This window comes from Micromys minutus (assembly GCF_963924665.1).
Source record: "Micromys minutus genome assembly, contig: SCAFFOLD_277, whole genome shotgun sequence".
Classification (NCBI taxonomy): domain Eukaryota; kingdom Metazoa; phylum Chordata; class Mammalia; order Rodentia; family Muridae; genus Micromys; species Micromys minutus.
In genome coordinates, this window is record NW_027667407.1 from 262776 (window position 1) to 286006 (window position 23231).

Sequence of the window (23231 nt, forward strand, 5' to 3'; positions counted from 1 at the left end):
AAACTAGGGTTGAGGATACCATTTTACAGTCTGTAATTCTAGCAGAGTGTTCAATATATCTCAGAAGAACAAGTTTTAAACTCAAAGAATAAAGAATACCAGGGTAGAACTTAGAAGTATTTACTCCTAAAATTAACATTTGCCATGACCGTTGAAAAAGTACTTTCAAGTTCAGCTCTTTATCAACAAAATATAGACAAGAGTATCTGTTTCTTTTGAGCACATATAGCAGCACACACCTGTACTGGGAGGCCCACACATGAGGCCAGCTTGAGCCACACAGGGAGTTCAAGGTCAAGCTAGTGTCTCAGAAAAGAACAAAACTAATAAAGATGTGCCCCACCCCCAGGTGATAAATGAGAAATATTTAAAGATGCTTCCAGTACCTTAATAAAAATATAAATAATTATCTTATTCTTCACAAGGTGACACACACATATTAATAATAGTACCTTTATATGATGTCATATACAATATTATAACATCATATAAAGGTACTATTATTAATATTTTGACTAGTCCTTGGACTCAAGACATTAGCACTAGAAGTAATCTATGCTGGTTTCATCTCTTCATTGTACATACAAGGGAATGCAGACTCAGGCAGAGTAAATGACTCGTTCAAAGTTACTCAATGAACTATTGATAAATTCCAGATTAGATAGATTCCATGCCTATTTAGCTTCTGGGTTGTTACTCTGTCTACTATAACATGTGACCTATCATTTAGCGTCTTAGTGAGGAAGCCATTAGTTCTGAGAAAGCCATCCTCGGTGCCTGCTACAGTATCCTTTTAGTAAGTACAAGATAGTGAAACAACAATAAAGATGGTCTTTATGTATAACTAATGTGTCTTCCAAGCAGTCTGATCAAGAGTGGCCAAAGCATTTGCATATTGTGAGGTTATTAAGTAGGAGAGTCAACTTGATCTCTTTAAAGTTCATGTATAGTCACTTGCCAAACTAAAAAGCATCATTTCATAGTGTTTTAGAAATAGACTATGATTCATATTAGGTAGTATGTGGTTACAATATTTGCTATGCTTCAGTGTTTCCCCAAGAACAAGTGTACCCATAATTGCTTCATGCCTGCAAACTCCTTTACAAAGGTGTTAGTTAGGTCCTCGATCCTTCTGTTCCTGTGTATGCTTCTGAACTCTACCTCCTTGGCTTACATGGCCATTTAATCTACATTCAGCTCACAGCACTATTTCAATTATAATAGTATAAATGTTTGCTGAGGAGTGGCTAACCCAAAGATTTCAGACAGGAGCTAACCTTTACTGTTTTGCTATTCAAGTGAGGTGTGTGACAGGACTGTTGTTGAGGACTGACTTTCTCAGATCACTACTAGATTTAGGAAGGGGTATACTTTATTTTTCCTTTCTTTCTTTGTGGGTTTTTATGAGATGGAACCTTACTATGTATCCTTGGCTGACTTAAGAGTTTACTATAGACCAAACTGGCTTCAAAACTCATTAAGTTCAGCCTGTCTCTGCTTCCCAAATGCTGGATTACAGGTATATACAACCATACCTGGCAAAATCTTGTGTTTCTAACACTTTGAAATGTACATGACTGTGTCATATAAAAACTCAATGGAGACCACACAAAACTGGGTAATATAGTCATCAATACTGAAGGTTGCTTCCAAGGGTGAGCCTCAGTGGGAGTCTCCTGAGGCTTATTAAGTGGGTAGAAAGACGTCTTACCTGCTTGATGGCAGTGTTTTCTTGGAGAAGCTGCTGATTTTGCTCACACACTTCTTGCATCTTCCTAAGCTCTTCCTTCTAGTTCCAGATTGCAGTTACAGGTGGGGTTATTTTGGGTCCACATAAAGAGTTACTAAATAACTCAGATTAAAACACTGCTTTCAAGTGTCTGGTAGATGATAGTTTTTGTTTGTTTTTAAATGCCAGACACAGCTTTACTTCTTTGAATGTCTCTTATATTTCAGGATTCCCCAATAGTCATGAATATACTTGAAGGAAGCAAATTTTCTTATCCTTTCCCATTCTCGCCTATGCACATAAGCAGGCTGGTTCAGAATCCCACACAGCATTAGTTTAGCTGTTCCCTGAAATCTGCAGGTGCTTCTGTGCACCCTTCTCACACAGACTAGTCTGCACCCTATTCTAACAAGCCCGATTATATTTGTTTGCAGTTAAGGCAACAGGATTCATGTATACAACTTTAATGAGTTTGAATATGTCTTACAGTAGGAAGAGCTAAGGGAACCCTGGAGACTGAGCAGGAATAAGATTCTACATTGGACTAAATAGTGCTCCAACATGTTTCTAAAGGGTGTGGTGTTCCCAGCCTTTGAAAGAATTTTAGATCCTGGACATTTTACTAACATGGCAGGCATTGGCTCAGAACCGTTGAATGCCCTTAGGATTTTTTCGATTTCTTTTTATCATTTTTAATTATGTGCATGTGCCTTTGAGTGCAGATGTGTGGAGAGGCTGACAGCCAGGTATGGGATTCCTCCTGGAGCTGGAGTTCCATGCAGTTGTTAGCTGACAGACATGTGCTGGGAACTCAAGCCCTCTGCAAGAACACTGAGCAATCTTCACCACAAAGCCTGCTTCAGCTTACTGCCATCAAGATTTTAGGTAAATCCTAGATGAGTGTACTTCTTCAGCGCTGAAGCTTAGGGTTTCGGCACAAGAATCAGGAGGCATAAGTATGATGTGGAGGCTTCTGTTTTAGTTCTGAAAGTTAGGCTATTATTGGAGCTGTGCTGATCTTCCCTTAACTAGATTCAACAGGGCCTCAAAGGAGTAAAGGCTCAGGTTTGTAAGTGGTTAATTACTTTCTGCTGCCAAGTGCCATGGCCCAAATGAGTCAGGACTATCCATCATGTTTTGCATACCTGACATTTCAGGGTGCTAAGCAGCTGCTGTTCCTTTTCACTAACTTATTCCTCCAGCTGCTTCTCTGTCATTTGGCATTGCTGCAGCTGGCTGAGAAGGTACAACACCTAGAGAGAGACACAACACACTGGGTGGTTTCAAGTGGTGAGGGGAAGGGGTGTTCTTTAGCTCAAGCAGGGTCCAGGTAACATTTTTTAAAGATTTTTAAAATTTATTATATATGAGTACACTGTTGCTGTCTTCAGACACACCAGAAGAAGGCACCAGATCCCATTGCAGGTGGTTGTGAGCCACCATGTGGTTGCTGGGAATTGAACTCAGGACCTCTGGAAGAGCAGTCAGTGTTCTTAACCACTGAGTCATCTCTCCAGCCCCAGGTAACTATTTTGTGAGTTAAAGATAAAGAATGTCTTTTCATGGTCCAAAGTAATAAACCTAGAAAGGGTGTTTCTCTGTGTGTTAATCTTAGAATTTGAGCCAGTGGTTAAGAGCCACTTAGACAAGTTATTTCTGTTTCAGGTACTTGCAAAATGTGGAAAAGGCCACATAAACTTTTGAAAGGAAGCTTCATGGGCCACTGGTGCCTGCTTATTTATTTTTCAAATAGTGACAGGGTCTCAATATGGCCCAGACTGACTCTGAACTTGAGATGATTCTTCTGCCTTAGCTTCCCAGAGTGCTAGGATTACAGGCAGCACCAGCATGCCAGGCACATTCCACCGCTTTGAAAAGCTGAGCAACCAAAGGCAGTCTCAGCCCATGCCTCAGCAAATCCTTGTCTTGCTCAGTTACCTTTTCTTGGTGCTGTTGCTCCATTTTGACCAGCTCTTCTTTGAAATCCATCTCTATCTTAGCAAAATGATTTTGCTCTTCAAACAGCATCTTCTGCACTTCAATACAGCTGACCTTGCTCTGATTCAGGCTACTTTCAAGTTCGCTCACCTGTATTTTGGAGGAGACCAGCTGAAAACATAAGAGAAAGTAATTTTATTTGCAGAATGAGCTATCTTCTCCCATTCATCGGGCAAGAAAAGGTCAGCTTTTTGAAACAGTTTGAGAAAAGTGCTTCCAAGAAACTCTAAATCCATTCTCATTTTTTCCCATGTCATGTGGGTTCTAATAGTGAATTGAAGTAATACTACTAACTGGCTTTAATTTTTTTTTTTACTTTTGATGTATATGAATATTTTCTGCATGTACATTTGTATATGATATGTTTGGTGCCTGCAGAGGCCTAAAGAGGGATGTCAGATCACCTAGAACTAGAGTTACAAATGGTTGTGAGCTACCACATGGATGCTAGGAGTCAAAAATGGGTTCCCTGAACCACCTCTCCAGCCCCCTAAAAGGATAGTTTCATTCCTAGGCCATAAGTCAATATTTATGCAAAGACAGGGTAGAAGCCACACTGGGTCATTTATCTGTTGCTCTCTTTCAAGGCAAGAATAAACTTAACATGGACAGAATCTGACAATTCCAAAACTCTGAAACTTTAAGTAGATCTTAAATTTTAAGCAGGAATTCACACAGGACACAGTGTATTAGCCAATTTTGTTTTAGAATTCCTGTTTACATGTTAGAACTCATAGACACGAGTGCTAAAATTGCAGATCTTTCTAGATATACCTCTTTAGGCAAGACTAGTATCTTGCACTGGCCCACCCACTTTTATTTTTACTAATAGCTCAGATAATGAGTAGGTTCCCAAGAGTAGTCAGGATTCCTTAGCAGAATACATTAGCTAGCCCAAGACAAAAATGTATAAAGCATAGCAATGCAGAAACTTGTGGATTCATGAAATATATAGGTTGAGTGATAACTTTGATTCATCTTCTGACAGTTTATGATGAACTTCAGATGAGTGAAGAAAGCCAGGTGTGACACACGCCTTTAATCTTAGCACTCTGGAGGTAGACAGTCACATTTCTGGGAGCCTGGTCTACAGAGTGAGTTCCAGGAAAGTCAAGGCTACACAGAAAAACTCTGTCTCAATAAAAACCAAAACTAAAATAAAACAGAAAACAAACAACTCCCTCCAAATCAACTTTCCTTAAAACGAATCTATATATATCAAAAATGGTTAAGTTTTTGTCCTTGGGACTGTGTCTCAAGTTTTTAAATACACACCTCATACATGTTTTTAAATATAGTACAATACTTTATGCTTAACCAGTAACTTCTTATGGGTTTTTTTCCTAGTAACAGTAGCTCACATAAATGAATATTTGCTTTATGTCAGGTATGATGAGTATAAATTTCTGCTCTTTCTAAGTAACTGGCTTGGACTTACTTCTTTTTAACCAATGCTTACTCATTAAAGGCTTTAGTATTAGCATCACTGGGGTTTCTACCATGAAAAGTAGCTACAGCACCAAGAAACTTTGACCAGCACTGTATACTTTGACCTACGCAGCAGTTCCCCTAGAGCTGTTGCTAAGAAGAATGGTTTTACCTCTCCAACTAAATACTTTATGGCACATTTAGCTTCGAGATATGTGGCAATATTCTCCCAGCGTTGTTTTGTCCGGTCTTCAGTTTCAGCATCCAGAAGCTTTTGCTGTAGGTCGGCAATCTGAGCGCTCCTTCAAGGGAGAGAACAGTGACATTTACTGTGATCAGCCTCAAGAGCAAGGAGAAAGGGAGGAGCTCTGAGTAAAACATGAAAAAAATTTTATGTATGAAATGATCAGTTAGAAAATTAAGGCACCTGATTCAAATTTTATGTGGTACTTCTAGACCTGTAACAAAAAGAACCCCAATGAAATAACCACATGGCTTTCATTTAATTAAATATCAGTTGAAATAAATGGAACATATATATTGAAATGTAGAAAAAATTCTACCTTTTATTTATTTCTCTGTGCATATATAGGTACAGAGGTGATCACATTATGGTGTGTGAAGTTTCTGTTACTTCTTTGTCTCACTGTTTTCTCAATTTTGTTTAAAGCCAGGTATGTGTATACCTGGCTTTGTATTTGTATTGTATTTGTATTGAAGCCCATCCCCCCAGCATAGCTGTAGCCATTCTGTTCCATGGCCACCACCTATTTCATATCTTTGTTATAACATGCCTGCCAGTCATTGACCCAGAAAAATAACAACTCAGAGCAAGGTCATGCTGACCACATACTCTGTTATAGTCTATATGTTATGAGGTGTGTTAATCTTAAGAAATTCCACAACCATAAGCTTCAGGCAGGACCCATCAAATTAAAGGCCAGTATGAACTATTCTGTCTAAGATGGCTTGAGTCAGGGCCAGCTACCAGCAGCACTTCCAGCACCTGCGTATGAGCTCGTTGTGGTCTTTATAAGCTGTCCCTGAGAAATGTCCAGTGTGCAGCTTTCAGCTCGTGAGTCTGAGCTGTTGCCCTGGATGATCAGTCTTTAGGTGTGTGTTCAATAAACCATCCCTGCCTGACTGAGACCAGTGCTCCGGTGGTTTGTGGGGAGACTCCTGGACCCCAACAGTTGGATATTTTTTATTTTATTATTTTTATTTTTTCAAGACAGGGTTTGTAGCCCTGGCTGTCCTGGAATTTGCTCTGTAGACCAGGCTGGCCTCAAACTCTGATTTACCTGCCTCTGCCTCCTGAATGTTGGGATTAAAGGTGTGCTACCACAGCCTGGCTCATTTGTCTTCGTTCCCCGTAAAGTCCAGTTTTTAACCTTCTGTCAGATACGTAGCTGGCAAAGAATTTTTCCTATTCTATAGGCTGCTTCTTTACCGAAATGATGGTGTCATTTGACATACAAAACCTTTACTTGTTTATTTCATGAGTTCCCATTTGTCAATTGTCAAAATCAGGTGCTTCCAGAGTCCTATTCTGAATGAATGCCCTTTTCTGTGCCTATAAGTTGAAATGTGTTCATTCTTTTCTCCTCTATTAAATTATGGTATCAGGGCTTTGAGCTATTTGGAGTTGTTTGTGTAGAACAAGAGAGGAGGATCTAGTTTCATTCTTCTACATGTAGCTACCCAAGCAGCTTGAACTATACCATTTGTTGAAGTGAAGGTGCTGTCTGCTGCAATGTGTATTGTTGGTCCCTTTTTCAAAAAGTTTAAGATCTCCAATTTCATTTTACATTTGTAAGGTGGGAAGAACGGCACTTACCTCATCCTAGCACAATGGATGCAATCTATATAGCACAACATAACTTTAAACACACAGGTTCAAAACATTGTTACATTCTTTGGGGTTCTTTTCCCCATAAAAATCTTCTGAAAAGGAAGGAGACCCTTGAATGACTGGATTGATGGTGTCTGTTTGGGTTCCAGGCATATTTCATGTTTCAGATAGAGCCTCTTTACCTGAGCTCCAATTCAGTCTCTAGGCTTTGAATCTGCTTTGCGATAGAATCCTCTGCTCCTGAATCTTGACCATGTATTTCATCTCGTGAGAATGTGCGCCTCTGCAAAGATAGTGGGCAAGAAGATGGAATTTCAAAGGAAAGAGTCCTCAAATGCAGTGGGGATTTGATGGAAATTCCCTGTGGTTATTGACAGCATTTTCCCATGACACTTACTCGGAGTTTAGGTGGTGGGTTCTCTCCAAATTCTCTTTTTTCTTTGAGTTGTGCCACAGCTTGAGCAAGGATCTTTCTCTCTTCAAGAAGGCCATTCAGATGTCGTCTGCCTTCCTTAGTATTGACCATGACCTCAATTTCATTTCCTAGCCAATTCTAGAAGAGAAATCAGTCATGTGGGAGTTGGGGATGAGGACTACATGGGCTAGATAGACCCTGTTGAACTTATTTCATTGGGACCAGAGCCTGTGAAAGCAGAAGTGAGATTTTTATGTGTCTAAGGCACTAAAACCACCCCCTCCCAAGAACTATTATCAACAGTCAGAGAGGCTTTCTTTCTTTCTTTCTTTCTTTCTTTCTTTCTTTCTTTCTTTCTTTCTTTCTTTCTTTTATTTTTCAAATTTGTAACATGACTTCTGCCAGTCTTGAGGCTGAAGTGAAGTCTTCTTTATTTAGTCGTCTTTTAAATCACTTTAATTCATGCAGAAAGATAACATAGGGAACAAGCAAGTTAATAATCAAAAATCCTGTAAACATCTCTCTTGGAGGCCAGGTGTGAAGATCAGGGACAAAAGGGGATCCCAAGAGACAGCCACACCTACATCTGCTGAACCCGCCCTGAGCTTCAAATGCAAATGTACTGCCCTGGGCTTCAATTCTCAGTGTTCACAGAGGCTTTCTCCAGGTATTCTACTACTATTTATTGTTCACTAGAATATTTGTTTTTTTGCCATTCACTAGTCATGACATGTTTAAAGTAGATGGTGGGCGAGGGGCTGGAGAGATGGCTTTGCAGTTAAGGGGTGGGGGACATACTACTTTTCCGGAGGATCCAAATTTGATCGCCAGTACTTATGTCAGGTGGCTCATAAGTGCCTATAACTCGAGCTCCTAGGGAATCTAATGCCTCTGGCCACCCTCAAACATTTGCACTCATGTGCAAACAGCCACACGCACACACATCAAATATAATAAACTAAAAATAAAGCATAAATAAAGTAGATGGAAAGGCTTTTAAAAGGAGAATATAATTATCTTAATTTAATTTTAGAAACAGTAAAACCTGAAGGCTGGGTATAGCTTACTGGTAGAATAGGAGCACATATTCAAAATGCTATAAATGTAACCCCCAATATCAAAATAGGAAAAAGGAAAACAAATAAACAAAACAAACAAATAACTAATCAACCAACCATCAATTCAAGTTGAAGAAAGTTCTCAAAAGAACTGTGCAAACTCAAACCAGACAAAATTCCCGGAGGTGGAAAGTGGGCTTAAAAGTCCTGGCCCTAACGAAGGAGCCATGGACAACTGTCAGTGGATGAAGAATTAGTGTACCTTAGCTACTGGTAGGTAGACCACACTCCTGTGGATGGCCACACAGCAAAGAGTCACAAGTTGGAGTGGTGGGGTTAAAATAAAAACAAGAACCCTCTACTTCCTTCCCTATTCAACTTCAAAAACTAATCTTAAGAGAGAGGAGACTCAGTGGTTTAAGCACTTGCTACAGAAATATGAATACTCGATCTTAGTTTCCCAGCATCTGTGTAAAAATAAGAAATGGGGGTGTGATGACCTGTGCACAATTTTAGCACTTGGAAGGCAGAGACAGCACTCAGGCTAACTGAGTATCACGGCTAGATTAGTTGAACTTGTGAGTTCTAGTGAAAGACCCCCGCTTAGCAACAGTAAATGCCATGTCTGTAAGGCTGTGCACACACGGGGCAGGCTAGGTCAGGGTCCCAGGTGGCCAAGCAAGATACCGGTGAGAGGCCAGCTAGCAATAGACAAAGAAAGGGAGACACTCAGACAAGCCCAGCTTTCAGATAAGCTGCAGCCTCCGACTGGAACCAGGAGTTGTCTCCTTAAAGCCATATTTCTGCCACCGTCCCCACACTTAGATGAGCCCAAAGCAATTATCCTCGGAAGCTGCAGCCTGACTGGTACCAGGAGTTGCCTCCTTAAAGCCATATTTCTGCCATAGTTCCCATACTTAGATAAGCCCAAGGCAACTATTCTCAGGAGCTGCAGCCCCAGCTGGTATCAGGAGCTGTTTCCTTAGAGCCCTGTCCTTGGGCTCACTCCCTGGCCACAATTAAACTAACCAATTAGAACCCTGTTGCTATGCTTCTGCTTCTGTACCTTGCTTCTGCCCCCCAAGCCCTATAAAAAGGGGACTGCCCTTTTGTCCGGCGCACAAGTCCTCTGAGAGACTGTGTGCCCACAGGTACCTGTGTAAATAAACCTCTTGCTACTTGCATCCGAAGTGAGTGGTCTTGCTGCTCTTTGGGAGGGGTCTCTTCAGACGGAAGATACCCTCCGGGGGTCTTTCACTAGGTTCAGTGAGAAATCAGCAGCAGAGAGACTCAACACCAATCTCTGACTTCCTCTAGGTTCACACCTACCAACACACTGCACACATATGCACAAACACAAACACAAACACATATAGGGTTTTTCTATGAACTTATTGTGTAATCCATTTCTTAGTTCTATGCCAAAGTGAAACGACTATACTTAGGAAGAAAGCTGCCTGTGAACTTTTAAAATAGCAACTTAATTCATGTAATGGCTGAGTTTAGGTGGTGACTTGATTGGAGTAAGGGATACCTAAACAGGTAAAGCTCCTTCCTACTCACACCTGGGGAATTGGGAAGATTTACCACCAGTGTGGACAGCTATCACCCCGACCAGGCTGAAGAACAACTCCTGTCTTTCCTGGAGCTGGGGCAGGAGAGCTTCAAGCACTTTGATCTTTGGACTCCAGCACTTCTATCAACACCTCCAGATTTTCAAGCCTTTACCTGTGACTCAGAGTTCCACTATCAGTTTCCTGGTTTAGAAGCTATCAGACTTAGACTGAACGGTGATACTGGTATCCTGGATCTCCAGCCTGCAGAATAACCACTTTGGGCTTTTTGACCTCCATAACCGTGTGAGCCATTTATCCTCATAAATCTTTCATATATATTGGTTTTGTTTCTCTGAAAAAACTAATCTAATTCAAACTTATTAGTTGGGGGTGGCGGTTCCTGACTGTACTACCACATTGTGGAGGCTGAAGCAGGAGGACTACTGCAAGTTAGAGACTAGTCAACCTGGGCACACAGAACCTGTCCAGACCATCCTTTGTCTAAAAAAGGCAATGGACTATGACTCATTGAAATAGATATACAAATAAAGCATAAAGTATTGATAAAAATAACACAGCCATCTTTGAAATGCATCACATTAAAAGAAGTCATAGTTTACGTTATTAACTATAAGACTAATGCAAAGGAGAGATGAGGTACTCATCAGTGGAGTTAGCTACCTAGCACGTACAAGGCCTTGGGTTTAATCCTTAGCACTTACTGAAATGTCCAACAAAACACACACATTTTACTTCATGTTAATTATACCTTAATAAAATAAACTGGGTTAAAAAAAAAAACCCTACAATGTCATTTGCCATCCTAGAAGGCTAAAATATGCAAACCATTAGGTTATTTTAGTAAAGGAAAAACTTCTGAAAAAAATTGAATAAAAAAGTATTTTTTTATGTATATGGGTGTTTTGTCTGAATGTATGTCTATGTACCACGTGTTTTCCAGGTACTGGCTGGAGCAAGAAGAGGATGTCTGATCTCCTAGCATTAGAGTTATAGATAGTTAAGATGTGGTGTGGGAACTGATTCTGGTTCCCCTGGAAGAACAACCAGTGCTTCTAACCACTTAGCCACCACTCCACTCCCCTCCATTTTTGATAAAAAGCTTAATATTCTTATGTCTTAGCTATAAATTTTATGTAATCCTAATCAAACTTGGAGATTTGCTAGAAATGTGTAAGCCAATTCTAAACTTCACATAGAAATGCAGAGAAAAAAAGAAAAAAGAATAAGGACTTATGAGGACTTGCACAATTTGATGGTTTGGAAATCAAGGGACAGCATTTACTACTAAAAGTATATATGTACATCAATGTAATAGAATTTACAAATAGATATGCAGACATATAATTCTGACAGAGGTATCATGATTAAAAATACACATTTCAAGAAGAAAATTCAAGGAGAAAATCTTAGCAATCTTGAGATCTACTAAAGATCTTAAATAAAACACAAAGACTATGAATCATAAAAAGCAAGCATCAATACACTGAATGCTATCAATTAAAACCCTGTGTTGGGTATGGTGGTGCATACCTGTGACCCAGGAACTTGAGTGTGAAAGATTTATGCAATCTGAACAGAAACCCTAGCACTTGGGATATAGAGGCAGGGAGTTAGAGGTCACCCACAGCTACACAGTGAATTTGAGGCTAGCCAAGAATACATTGTCTCAAAAAAGAAAAGTAAGTAGCTAGCTTTGGTATTCAAAAGAATCCCTAAAACCACCACCACCACCAAACAAAACAAAACAGAAAAACCCCAAAACCCACCCCCCAAAAGGTCACACTCTAAGAAAAAATAAATTGTTAAATACAAAATTATCTGTTGGATATATTTCGAGGTTATAGAAAGAATTCAAATTTTATAGAAAGTACAAACCAATCAAAAGAAAATATTTAGATACTTCACACAACACACAAAACACACACACACACACACACACACACACACACACGCAGGTTGAGTGTGTTGGTGCATGCCTTTAATCCCATTTCTCAGGAGGCAGACATAGGTGGATCTCTGTGAGTTCGAGGCCAGCCTTATTTACATAGTGAGTTCTAGGATAGTCAGGAATACAGAGACCCTGTGTGCCAAACAAACAAAAACTAAAAAGCAAGTAAAATAAGACATATATGGTGCCCACAAAAACTTGGTATGAGGATATTCGGCACAATGTCTCTAATAGCCCAAACTGGATGGAAAGAACTCAAATGACCACCAGTAGGTGATCAGATAAGACAAGGCATATTGATACTACAAATGGGATGTCTCTCAGTAATAAAAGTAATTTATGTATGTAATCATATGGACAAATGTGAAAATAACTATGCTGAATAAGAGAACCATGCAATTCCATTTTATTAAAACTATAAAAAATAAAAACAAATATATAGTGATAGAAAAATCTCTCTTTTTGTTTTCTCAAGACAAGGTTTCTCTGTATATCCCTGGGTATCCTAAAACTCTGTAGACCAGGCTGGCCTCAAACTCACAGATAGATATCTGTCTGCATCTGCCTCCCCAGTGCTATGATTAGAGGCATGTGCCACCACGACCTGGTTATATCTGTGGATTTTTTTTAACAACTTTATTTTAAAAAACAAAGATAAAGGTACAAATTTTAAGCATTTTTTTTGCATAAAAGTATACGAATATATTTTTGTCAGTGCTTGTTTTTTTTTTTAAAGGTTTGATAGTGTGCATTAAGACCTTACTAGTTACAATGAGCATAAAGTACATGTAAAACAAGATGTAACCTGGAATTAGTCAATGTTTTCTTGGTGTGTAAGGACTGAGCATAATGGTTTTTTCTTTTATTTATTTATTTATTTATTTATTTTCTTGAACTTCATATAGTCTGTGAGTTGTTTCTGGGGTGTTCGGAGCTTTCTGGGGTTAGTATCCAATTATCAGTGATGTGTTTTTAATTTAAAAAATGTTTAAATTTTTAGAGGCACTGTGTGCCTGCATGTATGTTTAAGAACCATTAGATTCAAATTGGATTCCATGGAGCTCAGACCTGACTTGAACTCAGATTTTTCTGCTCAGCTTCACAAATGCTGTGAGGGTCACAGGTATGCTACCATACCAGGCCAGAAAGCACATCTGATGATTCTACTGATGATGTATATTGGTTACCACCCTCTCCCCCCACAAAAGCAACTTAAAGAGCAATTCTTTGTTTTTCACAGTGTGAAGGCAGGAGTAGGAGGTGGGCTATCACACTGTGCTGAATGTCAGGAAGCAGAGAGGAATACTAACACTCAGCTTACTTTCTTCTTTTTATTCAGTCTAAGACCCCAGTCCATGGTATGGTGTGACCCAACATTTCATCAAACCGTGCTATTTAAATATAAACCATTCACTGTATGCCAATTATACCTGAATAAAATAGTAACTGAGCTATGATAGGCAGGGATACAAAGAATTCTCCACTCTTTTTTTTGATCCTAGATTTTTTAAAAAGTATTTCCCATCCATCATCCATCCATCCATCCATCCATCCATCCATCCATTCACTTTACATCCTGATATCAGCCCCCCCCCCCCCCAGTCTCTCATCAGATGGCCCTTCTCCTATCACCCCTCTCCTTCAGCTCTGAGAAGTGGGAGGTCTCCCTTCGGTACCAACACATTCTGGCACCTCAAGTCATTGCTGAATTAGACACACTCTCCCACTAAGGCCAGACAAGGAAGCCAGTTAAGAAATACATAGTCAGCTTGTTCTTTGACAACAGTTTAAAGATGTATCTTTTGGAAAATAAGGATTTCAGGCAGACCTTCCAATTCCGTATTTACTTTTAAATCAGAAGAAAGTTATTTCCTATCCCCAGAGCATGTAAGAAAAAATGTCAGTTAAAAATGTTCATACCTTCATTCGAGCTGCAGTGCTTTCCATCCCACGGCTCCGAGTCTCTTTCCGTTTTTCTGCAACCTCCTTTTGCTTTTGGAGAGCATCCTTAAGACGTTTGTTTGCAGCTGCTGCCTAAATACAAATGGTGAGTGGCTATGCTGAAGAACATTTTAATTTGAAAAAAAAAAATGTGTAGTTTTCAATTCCTAAAGGAATTGGGTTTTTATGTTGCCATGGACATGATAATGGATGGATAGCTACTGCTTCAGAATGCACAGGAGGATAGGAAATCCCTCAGGCTAAACTGTATGGCAATGTACTGCTAGTAGTCTGTTTTGTTTGTGTTAGAAAAAACTCTATTAGAAAGAAAAATTCACATTTGAATGGTACAGTTTTCAACCCAGGTTTTATTTGTTCACAAGCCATACTAGATAAAGAAAGAGATCAAGATTTTGGACTTACTCAGCTTGCATGGTGGTACATGCTCACAGTCCCAGCACTTAGGAGGTAGAGTCAGAAGGACTAGGTGTTCAAGGCCAGCCTTAGCTACATATTTCAAGGACAGCTTGAACTACATAAGTTCTGACCTCAGAAAAAAAACAGAAACCAAGAACAAACCCACTAACAAAACCAATCAAGGAAAATAATTCATGAATTTTGCAGGCCAAGATTAACATCCTGTTTCCTAAGATACGTGAGCATGTTTAAGATGATAAAGCTTGTGGCCCAGAAGATTGGCTTTTTTTTACATACCTCCTCAGTTTTACGTCTGAGCACATTAGACTGTTTCTGGAAGTTTCTTTCAAGTTTGAGCAGTTCATATTGCCTTTTATGATCCTGATAACAAACAAACAAACATATCTTAACTGATGTTCAGGTAACTAAAATAAATCCTTAAACCAAGAAGACTTCCCAGATGTCCTTTATATTTAAGGCTTAGTACAATTCTATGAGTTGCTTTTATATTCTTTTATCAGAATTAGGAACTGGAAGTTCTAGAAACTAGGTTTGCATATACATACAGATCCTTGTCTTCCCCAGCTTATTGTTCTGTGGCCAAATTGTTTGTTTCTCAGACTTATGTCAATTTTAAATATTACTGTAGAATGTGAGATCTGAAAGATCATTCAATGAACAGCCTTGTCTACATAGGTTGCTACTGACAGAGCTAGGACTCAGGTCTACTGATTAATAAATAGATCAGTATTCTTTTATTCTCCACTGTATGAGGTGATTGGTCATATAACCCAGTGGTTGGGGAAAAAGGAGAAAGATACTACACAGGCAGATACCTATAAAATTAGGACAACTCCAGTAAAAGAAGCTTCTCATTTCTTAACAAATATAGCATACCCTGAATATAGCCTCTCTGCTCAGAAAAGAAAAATCAAGACCATGAAACACTAGGGGTATCACTCGCTTCAAACAACCACACACTGTGATCTCTAGCCCCCTTCCCTATCTTCCTAATCCATTAAGCTCTCCAGTTCTACTTGTTGCTTACCCAATGTGGGTGATGTGAGTGATCAGCCATTTTAGCCATATCTTTGCCAGCATACATACAAGAACTCTTATGAAATGGCCAACATAGTTGAACTATATATAAAATAGTTTCAAATTTTTTATTTTTAAGAGTTTGTGTGTGTGTTGCTGTGTACATACTTCTTGTACTTAAAAAATTATTCTGGCTTGTTTGCCTATTTGTTTTCTAACACAAACACACACACAGAGAGAGAGAAAGAGAGAGAGAGAGAGAGAAGGCATGGAGTTTGTGATTATTGCATGAAAATTTTTATCAATTAAATAAAAGAGTCGAACATGCTGATTCTTGGTGCACTCGTTTTCATTCACCTTTTGAAATTATTTGATCCTGAAAATTACAACATATAACTGCTTAAAATTGGAGAGAAGTTTTGAAATGATACTGCATCCACGACAAATTAAAAGACTGATTATTTTTTTAAAAAAAGAGCTATTCATTTTACCAGTCAAGATTGCAGCTTAGGAGCAGAATGCTGGTCCAACAAGCATGAAGTCTTAGGTTTAATTCTGAGTAGCAGGGAAAAGAAGACAGCTATTCATTTTATACAACTAATGTGATATGTTTTTCTTACATTTTACTTGAAATTACTTCCCACTGCTGTCCTGAAAACTTTTCCCTATTTAACCCAGTGTCTTTTTTATTTATTGTTCTTACTTTTAACAACTTTCAGTATCATTAGCACTCCCAATATACCTTACTTCATCCCTTCTCAGTCCTAAAATTTTCATTCTGTGAGATAAAGGTTCTCTTTATTTGTATTTATTTTTAACAAAAATGAAGATTCTTATCAATACAGCATATCCACTATTGTAAATTAATTTAGTACTTTACAGATAAGCCTTCCTCTTTTCTTTAGTGCTTTTATTGAGATAATTAATGCATGATACCACTTAATGACCTAATGTATGATTCATGGCTTTTGGCATATTCAAAGAGTTGATGTAAAAACCATCATCACAATCCAAGTGTTGCCACAGTTTCATTACCATAGAAAGAAATCTCTTGTCCTTTATGTAATGGCACACAACCCTGTCACTGTACTTACTATTTTCTGCCTATAAATATGCCAATTCTGGGTATGCCCTATAATATATTATATCATTATTTGTTAATGGCTTCTTCACTTAGCACAATGTTTTCAAGGTTCGTTCATGTGGCAGCATGTGCCAGTACTAAATTTCTTTTCATGATCATAATATTGCACTGTATGCATATTTTTATTTATCAGTTTACTTATTGATATACTAAAGCTTGCCTCCACAGTTTTGGTTAATAGCACTTATGCTCTATGAACATACACATACAAGTTTCACACAGGCATGTCTTTGAACCTTCTCAGTAGAAAGAACTAAGAGTGGAATCAATGGATCATAAATACCTGTAGATTATCTATCCTAACAGCCGACTGTTTGTCACAGCGGGTATACCACTTTGCCCATCCTACCAGCAAATGTGTGGCATTTCTAATTCTGAATCCTTGCCAAGCCTTATCTTTTCACAATAATTATCTTCATGGGTGTAAAATAGTATGTCACTGTGGTTTCCATTTGCATTTTCATGGTGGCAAATGACGCCGATTGCCTTTTGTGAACTCTACTGTTTGTTTAATCTTACAACTAGGCTATGTTTATTGAGTGGTAAGTATTTTTTAAATAAATTGTGCTTACAAGATCCTTGTTATTTTAATGACATGAATATTTTCTACTATTTTGTGTACTGACTATGTTCAAACTGGTATTGTTTACAGTGCAAAAGCTTTTGCTTGTTTAATATTATTTTTCTTTGACTGTCCTTTAGGTATCCCATTAAAAATAATAAACCTTTTACCTAATCAAAACTCACAAAACTATCATTTATGCTCTCTTCTAAGAGATTTGTAGTTTTAGCTCAAATATTTAAATTTATTATTTATTTTGTATATGTGTGTGCGTGCAGTTCTTTCCTAATATGTGGTTCCCAGTGAAGGAACTCAGGCTTGGTGAGAGATACTTGAACTATCTCACTGGGTCACAAAGAGATTTTTATACAGTTTAGTTTAATTTTATATATGGTGTGAGGCATGTCCCAACTTTATTACATGATTATCTTGTCAACTTGGCATTGTAGGATGGAAAGACTATTCTTGTATATATTGCTTATATGAAAATAAATGTGTGTGAAGATGTGTGGCATACATATGTGTGCACATGCTGGTAAAGGTGAGCCTCAAGTGTTATTTCTTAGGAGCAGTCCATCTTGCTTTTGAGACACAGTCTCACTGGGACCTATGGTTTATAGAACAGCCCAGGCTGGTTGGGTATTGAGTACCTCCCCTTTTAGAAGGCTATTATTTCTTCATTGTCTTGGCACCAATGCTGAAAATCAATTGGGTCACCAGGTCTGGTGTCACATGTCTGTAATCCCACAACTACCCAGGGGTTGGGAGAAGGCAAGTTACAGGCCAGTCTGCACAACTCAGTGAGACTGGGGTTGGAAAAATGAATATATTAAAAAGAAAACATGGGATAGGAAGGGGGAGTGTGGGAGGAATTAGGTAAAGAAATCTGGTAGGCATAAATAAGATCTAAACACACTGCAGTCGTGTATGAAATTTCCAAAGAATAAATCTTAAAAATAAGAAACTAAGTTCTGGCAGTAGCGGTCATATTTGTTTCAGCCTTTACTTTTTGATTGCTCTCACATTTCCATTTGAATTTTAGGATTTCAGTTGGTGGATTTCTGTGAAAAGGTCAGATGGGTTTTATTTACTTCTAGCACTTCTGACTGACCTTGGGGCCTCATACATGCTAGGCAAGCATTTTTAATCACTGAAATTTTGACTACAATTGTGTTGAATCTGCAAAGAGATTTGAGGGATAGTCTATATTTAGAATATCAGATCTTTCTGCTCATTAATATGAACTAGCTTTTCTTTTATTTGGTTTTTAAATTCAATGTTTTGTAGTCTTCAGAGTGAAAATTAGAAAGTTATTTTGCTAATTATTCCTAAGTATTTGTATTGATACTGTTTGAAACTGGATGGTTTCCCTATTTTTATATATACACAAATAAAATATTTCTGTGTTGACTGTGCTTATTTATTTATTTATTTATTTATTTATTTATTTATTTAATGTGTTGTGTGAATTTAGGTATACCTTGTTCCTGATGGAAGGGATGTTTTTTTTTTTTTGTTTTTATCATTAAGTATAACCTAAGATTGGCAGTAGGGTTTTCATATACAACTTTGTCAGATTCAGGAAATCATCTTCAAAGATTGTTTTTATCATCAAACAATGTTGGATTTTGTCAGTTCCTTTTTTGTCTGGTATGTGTGAAGATTTTGTATATGTGAGTGTTGGGGATTAAAGTTGGTGTGTGTGTTTGTGCACATGTGCGCACATGCTAAGGATGGAAGCCAGGGTCTCAAGTACTCTGAGTTTTATGGTAACTCTGTTTGGACCAGCAGAATGTCTCAGAGGGTGGTGGTACCTGCTGCCAAGCTCAAATACCTGGGTTTGATTCCTTGGACTCACATGTAGAGAAAATATACTACTGCAACTTGTCCTCTGATCTTCACGTATACGAGATAAATAAATATAAACAATAGTGGCTGGATATGGGGTGATTATTGCACTGTGATTTCTATGCGTATACATGTTCCAATAAACAACTCAGTTGTCTGATTAGTTTTATATATACCACACTTTCTTCTCTCTCTCTTTTTTTTTTTTTTTTTTTGCCTAAGTACCATATAAAATAGTTTTGCTTGGTTTTGAACTGCTCATTGTTAAGGCTAAACTAAAAAAACAAAGAAACACAAAAACAACCCCCACAAAAGCCCAAAACAACAACAAAAACCCACATATAGACACTTAGAAAATCCTTCTGAAAAATGCTATGCTAAAAATCTTGATGTCTCAGCTAGATGGCTCAGTAGAAAAAGGTGCTTACTACCAACCCCGAGTTTAACCCCCTGAAATCCACATAATGGAGAAACCGACCTCTCAGACTGTGGGTGTCCTCATCCCTCTGCCCAATAAAATAAATATTTTTAAAAAAGATTTTGCTAAAGCGAGTTTTATATTTTTGATTCTTTGAGCTCTATATCCCCATGAGTGATCATCAGGAGTATGTATCCCCCGAAGACACCAGTTTCTTCAGAACTTCCCCTTGACAAATCTCTCATGTATTTAGGATTAGAAACATCCAAGTGGCTGAATTGTTTGTAAGATCTTTTTGCTGTTAGCACACCATCACTGAACAAAAGCAGAAAGTGTCCCTGCATAGAAATGGTCTCACAGCAACACTGAATGTGAAAAATGTGCTTCAACACATCTTCTGCCTTCTGCTTTATGTCTCATACTTTCTAGTCCTGGTTTTCCTTTACTGTTTTTTCTTCTCAAGTGACTATCTATCTTTCTTGTGTGTTGTTCTTTTTAGAATTATTTTATCTTATTTATTATTCTGTGGAGATATGCACCATGGCACATGTGTGGAGGCCATAGGACCATCTGTAGAGACAGTTCTATACTTCAATCTTTGTATGGCTCTGGGGAATCACTCAAGTTGTCAAGCTTTACTTGCAGAGCCATCACACTAGCCTATCTGTATCGTTCTTAAATGGCTTATTCCATATATTGAAGAAACCCATGCTTACACTGCACCTTCTTCCTAAATAGATAAGACATTATTAAAGGATAGAGCACATTTATTACTCAGAAAATTTCCATAGTACCTAGTCAAAAGTACCTTGTACATGGCAGACACTCAACCGAAAGCTGTTTAATTCGTGACTGTCACACATCTGGAGATATCAGATATCTGCAAAGAATATTTAGTATTTCTAGCTCAGAGAAGGCTCATTCCCTGGGCCTTTGAGGAGCTTTAATTAACGTACCCGTTCTTTTAACTGGATTACTTCTTTGTCTTTTTGTTGCTTCCATTGCCTAAACTTCTGGGCATCATCTTTCATTTGATGCATTAACTGGACTCGCTGGTTTTTCATCATCTGTCATAACAAAACAAAACTAAGCCAAATCAAACAAAACCAGTGTATTAGTCATGTGCACTTTATTCTGGGCTGATGTACAGGTGTACAGGGTAACCATAAAGAGAGACAAGTCAGAGCTAAGTTGAGGTCAACCACAAATGCTCATTAGGTTTGCTATCTCTTGCTAAACTTAGAGTTTTCAAGTATAGACTATACAAAGACCCAAAAGTAAGAGAGCTAAATCTTGCCCCACATTTATTTTAGTTAATCTGAATCTCAAGGAATTCTTTTCTTTGTTTTTAAAGATTTGCTTTATTTTTTATTTTGCGTGTGTGAGCATGTGTATGTGCATGCATGTGTGTGTCTGTGTATCTATGATGTTAGTGAGGTGTTACATTCCCTGGAGCTAGAGTGATAGGTTGGGAGCCACTGGGTGTAGCTGCTGAGAACAAAATTTGGATTCCCTGAGCGAGCCATCTCTCCAGACCCTTAAAGTAAGGAAGAATTTTTTTGAGACAGTGTTTGACAATGCAACTCTCATTGGCCTTCAGTTCCCAACAGGGATGCCTTGTCTGGCCTAAGGGAGAGAGGGTGTGCTTAATCAGGCAGAGACTTGATATGACAGGGTAGGGAAATACAGGGGGATGGGGGAGGACACACAAATAAGAGGAAGGATGGAGGTAGAAATTCTGTGAGGAGGCACAAGGAGGATGGATGGACTCTGGGGGGGAGGAGTGGAGCAGGGTAGCAGTTGGGATGCAAATAAATAAATAAATAGATAAAAAATAAATAAATAAATAGTTACATAGATCCAATTGACCTTGAATTTACAAAAAAAAAAAAAAAAAAAAAAAAAAAAAAAAAAAAAAAATCCCACTGCCTCTGTATCCTGAGTTCCAAGTTGGAATTAAAGGTGGCTCCAAAAAATTATTTTCTGGGTTGGAGAGATGGCTCAATGGTTAAGAGCACTAACTACTTTTCCTAAGGACCTGAGTTCAAGTCCCAGAAAACACATGGTGGCTCACAACCATCTGTAATGAGATTTGATGCTCTCTTCTGATGTGTCTGAAGACAGGTATAGTGAACAAAAAATAAATAATTTTTTTTTAAGATTTATTTATTTATTTATTTATTATATATAAGTACACTGTAGCTGTCTTTAGATATACCAGAAGAGGGTTCAGGTTTCATTACAGATGGTTGTGAGCCACCATGTGGTTGCTGGGTCTTGAACTCCTGACCTCTGGAAGAGCAAGTCAGTGCTCTTAACCGCTGAGCCATCTCTCCAGCCCCAAAATAAATAATTCTTTAAAAAAGGAATTATTTTCTAAGATCATGGACAAATTCAACTATCAGCTATTAACATAGGGTAGGACTTATTACCCGTATCTCCTGGTTCAGCTTGGAGACAGTATACTCAGTGGATTCCTTCAGCTTCAGAAGTTTGGACTGTTCATGTACTTTCTTTTTCAAATCAGCTATTTGACCCTCCAGCTCCTGAAGACGTTTGCGATGGCGCTCACTCAACCTAAACGCAAGTGTGATAGGAATGAAATATCTTATTCTAAAATATAAAATAGGACACTCCTGGGACACACCTTGATATAGTCATCTAAAATAATGATTATAACCCACCCAATCAAAACTATTTCACTGATGAGAGCTTCATATCAGAGTAAAGCAACATATTTTTGAGTCTATACAATAAGGAACTGCTTCAAATATACTTTTCCCCACCACTCAGAGCAAAAGGAAGACACTGTGCATGAGCTGTAAGGGAATAATTCTGATGACGTAAGTTGAAGACAGAAAAGTAAACATTTATCATCACTCTAAAGAACATAAAGTTGAGATTCAAGATCAAATAAAAATAATTTGGGCAAGTTAGGCTTTTTCTAAGGTAGAAGTCTAAAGGAGGAGAGGCTTCTGATTGGCTTAGTCATATTCAAAGGAAATATCCCAAATCAAGGGATAGTTACATTGATTTTTAATTATTAGCTTGGACATTAATATTCACAAGCAGGGGCATAGAAATTATCTCAGAGGTCTATACATTATTTTCCAAATGTCAGCTTTCATTTAACTTCATATAAATTCTTTCTTGATCACAGCCCCTGTCTGTAAACTCTAAATTCTACTTAGTCTTAACATAATTCTTAATCACTGCTAAAAGTTATTTGGGCAGTAGTTGTTTGCTTTACTACAGAATTGTTTTACTGTCATCCTGAGATGCTATTTTACTAGGGCTGGAGAGATGGCTCAGGAATTAAGAGTACATGCTGCTCTTGAAGCTGACCTGAATTCAATTTTCATCATCCACATTGGGTGGTTCACAACCACTTGTAACTCCACGGACAGGGGATCCTGTACCATTTTCTGGTCTCCATGGGCAACTGCACTCATGTGCACATACTACCCCCCCCCCAATTAAACATAATTTTAAAAAAAAGTAAAGTCTCAATTATTTTTCTTGTATCTAGGTTTCCTTTCCCTACCTACTATGATAAAATTGTTTAGGGGCAGTAAATGGGTCTTCTATTTCTCTAGTCTTGACAACTCATCTTACATATGGCAGGTACTTAGTTAACGTTTAATGACTATATTCTTACTTGGCTTGGTTGACATCCTTTTTTGCTGTTTGAAGTTCAAGAACCAATTCTTCTTTTTCCTTCTGTAGACTGTGGACTTCCAATTCTAGATTTTTAATATTATCCTAGAAACAGTACAGGTCAGAAAAAAAGAAAAGTTTATATAGAACACAAAGATAATTGCTTCAGCATTCTGTCTCTAGTAACCATTAACAACAACA

General features: G+C 38.1%; 1 protein-coding gene across 1 annotated transcript in view; it reads right to left on the reverse strand.

Moving 5' to 3' along the window:
* Positions 1-28: 28 nt before the first annotated feature.
* Positions 29-23231, reverse strand: part of LOC308416175 (chromosome-associated kinesin KIF4-like) — a gene marked incomplete at its 5' end in the record, with an annotated part of 98159 nt that continues 74956 nt past the window's right edge. The window contains 12 exon segments of the mRNA XM_080942606.1: positions 29-1789; positions 2875-2919; positions 2923-2982; positions 3668-3838; positions 5328-5457; positions 7190-7290; positions 7405-7560; positions 13926-14039; positions 14661-14744; positions 20330-20440; positions 21806-21950; positions 23032-23135. Coding sequence (XP_080798732.1) covers positions 1631-1789; positions 2875-2919; positions 2923-2982; positions 3668-3838; positions 5328-5457; positions 7190-7290; positions 7405-7560; positions 13926-14039; positions 14661-14744; positions 20330-20440; positions 21806-21950; positions 23032-23135 — 1380 coding nt within the window. The 3' untranslated portion in view covers positions 29-1630.